Source organism: Otolemur garnettii, unplaced genomic scaffold (genome assembly GCF_000181295.1).
Source record: "Otolemur garnettii isolate 467f Iridium unplaced genomic scaffold, OtoGar3 scaffold00100, whole genome shotgun sequence".
NCBI lineage: Eukaryota > Metazoa > Chordata > Mammalia > Primates > Galagidae > Otolemur > Otolemur garnettii.
In genome coordinates, this window is record NW_003852495.1 from 5966573 (window position 1) to 5972052 (window position 5480).

General features: G+C 49.8%; 1 protein-coding gene across 1 annotated transcript in view; it reads left to right on the plus strand.

The window, feature by feature from the left end:
- The window catches only part of TBCB (tubulin folding cofactor B), a 7608-nt gene extending 2525 nt beyond the window's left edge, over window positions 1–5083 (plus strand). Inside the window, exons 3-6 of the mRNA XM_012809140.2 lie at window positions 309–405; window positions 1686–1877; window positions 4571–4643; window positions 4811–5083. Of these exons, the coding sequence (XP_012664594.1) occupies window positions 309–405; window positions 1686–1877; window positions 4571–4643; window positions 4811–4925 (477 nt within the window). The 3' untranslated portion in view covers window positions 4926–5083. The remainder of the gene's footprint in view (window positions 1–308; window positions 406–1685; window positions 1878–4570; window positions 4644–4810) is intronic.
- Window positions 5084–5480: the final 397 nt, after the last annotated feature.

A 5480-nucleotide genomic window follows, 5' to 3' on the forward strand; every position in this document is an offset into this window, starting at 1 on the left:
TCACAGCTCACAGCAACCTCAAACTCTTGGGCTTAAGCGATTCTCTTGCCTAAGCCTCCCAAGTAGCTGGGACTACAGGCACCCGCCACAACACCTGGCTATTTTTGTAGTGACAAGGTCTGGCTCTGGCTCATGCTGGTCTCAAACTTATGAGCTCAGGCAATCCACCTACACTTTGGCCTCCCAGGGTGTTAGGATTACAGGCGTGAGCCTCTGCACCTGGCCTTCCAATGTGCAGCTGCACCCCAGCATCCCAGGCCTCCCAGTCTACACCTTGATCCCCATTGACCTCTCTCTCCTCACCACAGGTCATTGACCAGAGTGGTGCCCGCCTTGGGGAGTATGAGGACGTGACCAGAGTGGAGAAATACAAGATCTCACAAGAAGCCTATGACCAGAGGCAAGGTACGGGCATGTGGTAAAGGATAGGACACATGGAGGCCAGAGGGAATGTGGGAGGTGAAGGGAGAGTGGGCAGGTTAGACAGGGCCAATGCAGGGAGATTGGTGGTATGGACAGTGGGCAGAGGGCTTGGAAGGATGACAGGGGCTGGGGTAAGACTGAGGGTGGGGATAGGTGAGGCATGCAGCGGGAAGGAGGCAGGGAGTTGTAAGGTGCTGTGGGCAGTCAGATGGGGGGGGCTGGGAAAATGGAAGGCTTGTGGGAGAGATGTGTGGGATCAAGTGTTGAGGGGAGCAATCAGGGTCAGATGCAGGGCCAGACGAGGTATGGAATATGGAGCAGACAGGGCAATATGACAGTTAGTGCAGGTACCTGGGGACAGATCAGAATGGAGGGTGAGATAGGCACAGTGGCTCATCCTGTAATCCTAGCATTCTAGGAAGGCCAAGGCAGTTTGATTGCTTGAGCTCAGGAATTCAAGAACAGCAAGAGTGGCTCAGCACCTGTAGCTCAAATTTCTAAGGCGCCAGCCACATACACCAGAGCTAGCAGGTTCGAATCCAGCCTGGGCCTGCTAAACAACAATGACACTACAGCTAAAAAATATCCGGGCATTGTGGTGGGTGCCTGTGGTCCCAGCTACTTGGGAGGCTAAGGCAAGAGAATCACTTAAACCTAGGAATTGGAGTTTGCTGTGAGCTGTGAGGCCAGAGTACTCTACCCAGGGTGACAGCTTGAGGCTGTCTAAAAAAAAAAAAAACCAGGAAGATTGAGACTTCGTCTCTATTAAAAACAGAAAAATTAACTGGACATGGTGGGTATGCCTGTAGTCCCAGCTACTTGGGGGCCTGAGGCAGGAGGATCACTTGAGCCCCAGGGTTTGAGGTTTTAGTGAAGTATGTTGTACTCTAGCCAGAATGACAGAATGAGACTCTGTTTAAAAAAAAAAAAAGAAAAAGAAAAAAAACAGAATGGAGGGTGGAAGATGAGAGGGGTTTCGGGGGCCCAGTGAAGGTGAATGTGAGCCTGAAGGGATACATAAGAAGATGCGGTCAAGTGAAAGATGGGAGGCAGGCGGCATCCCTTTCGTTTCTAGATTGTGGGGAGGTACCAAGAATCTTAGGGAAAGGTAGAGGCTGTGATGGAAGGCTTGGGGGCTTGAGTGACAGTCTTCCAACACCTAGAATAAAAGAGTTTCTCTGTGAATGTGGGCCCCTTGTGGGTGGAACCAAAGGTCCAGCCCCAGAGACCGTGTGTGACCCTAGTCCCCTATCTGCCAACAGACACAGTTCGCTCCTTCCTGAAGCGCAGCAAGCTGGGCCGATACAATGAAGAGGAGCGGGCCCAGCAGGAGGCCGAGGCAGCCCAGCGCCTGGCTGAGGAGCAGGCCCAAGCCAGTGCCATCTCCGTGGGCAGCCGCTGTGAGGTGCGGGCACCTGGGCAGTCTCCTCGCCGGGGCACTGTCATGTATGTAGGTATGTGGCCCACAGAGGTCTAGTGCTGACAGGGACACCATTCATTTGTTCAGTAGAGTCTCTTGAGACCTTAAGCTGTGCCCTAAGTTGGGTGACACTGGGGGCTTTGCCCTCAATGAACTCCTAGTCCAGTAGGAGAGACAGACTTGTCAGCTGGCAGTGACAGCCCAGAATGTCATAGGGAAGTGGGAGGCACAGGCAGAGTGATCTGGCAGGGTGAGAGAGAAAGAATCAGCAGTGTGGTGGCCAAAGCACAGGGCACAACAGTCAGCTATGATGGGGAAACACAGGCTGGAGTAAGCAGGGTGGGCAAGAGGAAAGGAGAGCTATGTGAGCCCAGAGGACATGTAGCCCCCTCCTGGGGTGTGGGACCATCTGAAGAAAAGGGAATGGCAACCCGGGTAGAAGAAGCAGTGCCAAGGCCAGGAGCAGGACCATTTGAGCAGACCAAGGAGGTCAGCCTGGCTAGTGGCAGGAAGGTGGGGCATGGGCAGGGCAGGACTACAGTGGAGAGCAGTGTGGATACTTTTTAAAAAGATCAGCTTTGGCTCGGCACCTATAGCTCAAGCGGCTAAGGTGCCAGCCACATCCACCAGAGCCGGGAGGTTTGAATCTGGCCCAGGCCTGCCAAACAACAATGATAACTACAACCAAAAAATAGCTGGGTGTTGTGGCGGATGCCTGTAGTCCCAGCTACTTGGGAGGCTGAGGCAAGATAATTGCTTAAGCCTAGGACTTGGAGGTTGCTGTGAGCTATGATGCCATGGCACTCTACCCAGGGCAATAGCTTGAGGCTCTGTCTCAAAAAAAAAAAAAATCTGCTTTATTGAACCTAAGCACAATAACCCACGCCTGTAATCCTAGCACTTTGGGAGGCTAAAGCTGGTGGATTGCTTGAGCTCAGGAGTTCGAAACCAGCCTGAGCAAAAGTGAGACCCTGTCTTTAGTAAAAAGAAAAAAACTAGCTGGGTATGGTGGCAGAAGCCTGTGGTCTCAGCTACTGTGGAGACTGAGACAGGAGGATCGCTTGAGCCCAAGAGTTTGAGGTTGCTGTGAGCTATAGTGATGCCACAGTACTCTACCCATGGTGACAGAGTGAAACTCCTGTCTCAAAAAAAAAATTTTTGAAAAAATGAAAGCATAGGTTCTAAAATTTGACAGCAGAGTAGAATGACTATAGTTAACAACAATGTATTATATACTTCAAAATTGCTGAAAGAAAGGACTTGAAATATACCTAACACATGAAAATCATAAACCCTTGGGTGACAGACACTCTGTATACCCTGACTTCATCATTACAGATTATATGCATGTAATAAAACTTTGCATGTTCCCTATCAATATGTATAAATATTATGTGTCAGTAAAAACATTTTTTTAAATGGGCAAAGGATCTGAATACACATTTCTCCAAAGAAGATATATAAATGGCCAATAAACACACAGAAAGGTGCTCAACACCATTGGTCACCTCATATCGAAACTATAATGACGGTCCGTTTCACACCCATCAGAACGGCTCCTGGAAGGAGATGCTACCTCACTGTAGCTTTGATTTAGATCTCCCTGCTGATTAATGATGCTGAGCATTTTTCATATACCCGTTGGCTGTGTAATGTGTATGTCTCTTTCAAGAAATGTCTCCGTGTCTTTTGTCTACTTTCTAATAAGATTATTCATATTTTTGCTGTTGAGTTATTCGAACGCTTTGTATATTCCTTTTCCTGTTTTTCAATTGGGATGTTTGTTGTTGAGCTATGAGTTAATTTGCTACTGCTGCCCTAACAAACCATCCCTCTCTGGGTGGCTACACAACAGAAATTTATTTTTCACAGTTCTGGGGGCTGGAAGTCCAACATCAAACTGTTGGCGGGTTTGATTTATTCTGAGGCCTCTCTCTGTGGCAAGGCAGTGTGGTGCCATCCCTGTTAGATTTTTATTTTTTTTTGAGACAGAGTCTCACTATGTTGCCCTTGGTAGAGTGCTGTGGTGTCACAGCTAACAGCAATCTCAAACTCTTGGGCTTAAGTGATTCTCTTGCCTCCCAAGTCGCTGGGACCACAGGCGCCCACCACAGCCCCCAGCTGTTTTTTTGTTATTGTTGTCATTGTTACTTAGCAGGCCCAGGCCAGGTTCGAACACGCCTGCCTTGGTGTATGTGGCTGGCCCTCTATGCACTGAACTACAAGTGCCAAGTCAGATTTTTTTTTAAAAGACAGAGTCTCACTATATTGCCCTGGATAGAGTGCCAGTGGCATCATAGCTCAGCAGTCCGGGCTCAAATGATCTTCCTGCCTCAACCTCCCAAGTAGCTGGGACTATAGATGCCTGCCACAACAGCCAGCTAATTTTTAGATGGGGTCTTACTCTTACTCAGGCTGGTCTCGAACTCCTGAGCTCAGGAAATCTACCCACCTTGGCCTCCCAGAGTGCTAGGATTATAGGCGTGAGCCACCAAGCCTGGCCCCTCTTAGATTTTTATGAAGGCCTGTCTGGCTACAGGTGCCAAGTGAACAGAGGGCAGGGAGACCAGTGAAGGGGCTACCATACTAGTCTGGCAGGATATAGAGGTGGCCCTGGGTGGTAGCAATGAGTAGTTTGCACCAGTTCAGACTTTTCCATTTGAAGGTAAGGCACTGATCTGGGGTGATCTGTGTCTGGAAATTTCATTGGGATTTCTCCCTGGGCAGGACTCACAGATTTCAAGCCTGGCTACTGGATTGGCATCCGCTATGATGAGCCATTAGGGAAAAACGATGGCAGGTAACAAGTGTTCCCACTCAGGTGTTTGTGTGTGTCTGCACATGTGTGCGTGGATATGTGTGTAAGTCCATGCGTGCTGCTGGGTGAGCCTGGCTGTACTGGCGTCTTTTGCCTGGGAGCCACTTTGGGAGTCCTTTGACCACTGCCTTCTTCTTCATGCCCTGCAGTGTAAATGGGAAACGCTACTTCGAATGCCAGGCCAAGTACGGCGCCTTCGTCAAGCCATCAGTTGTGACTGTGGGGGATTTCCCAGAAGAGGACTATGGATTGGACGAGATGTGACACCCAAGGAATCCACTTGTTCCAGCTCCCCACTCTGCCACTTACTGCCCCTCTTTGTGTGTCCCCATGGTCCTCTTCCCCTGACCTCATTATAATTTTATTCACCCTTCCCTGCCTTTGATTTTTGTGACATGTACATTAAATTCACCAGAAACCTGGAGGGTGTTTGGAGAACTCTGATTTGGGGAGGAGCTGGGAGCAGCTGGGTGAATGAGGATGAAATAGGGGCATCTGCACAGTAGAGGTTGGATAGGGCGAAACTTGATTATCCCTTAGCTGGTAGTTGGAAGCATATGAGATGATTCTTTAAACTTTTTGTTTTAAAGAGATGGGGGTCTCGGGCTCGGTGCCTATAGCTCAACCGGCTAAGGCGCCAGCCACGTACACCTAAGGTGGCGTGTTCAAAACCCCAGCCCGGACCCGCCAAACAACAATGACGGCTGCAACCAAAAAAAATAGCCGGGCGTTGTGGCGGGCGCCTGGGGTCCCAGCTACTGGGGAGGCTGAGGCAGGAGACTCGCTTGAGCCCAGGAGTTGGAGGTTGCTGTGAGCTGT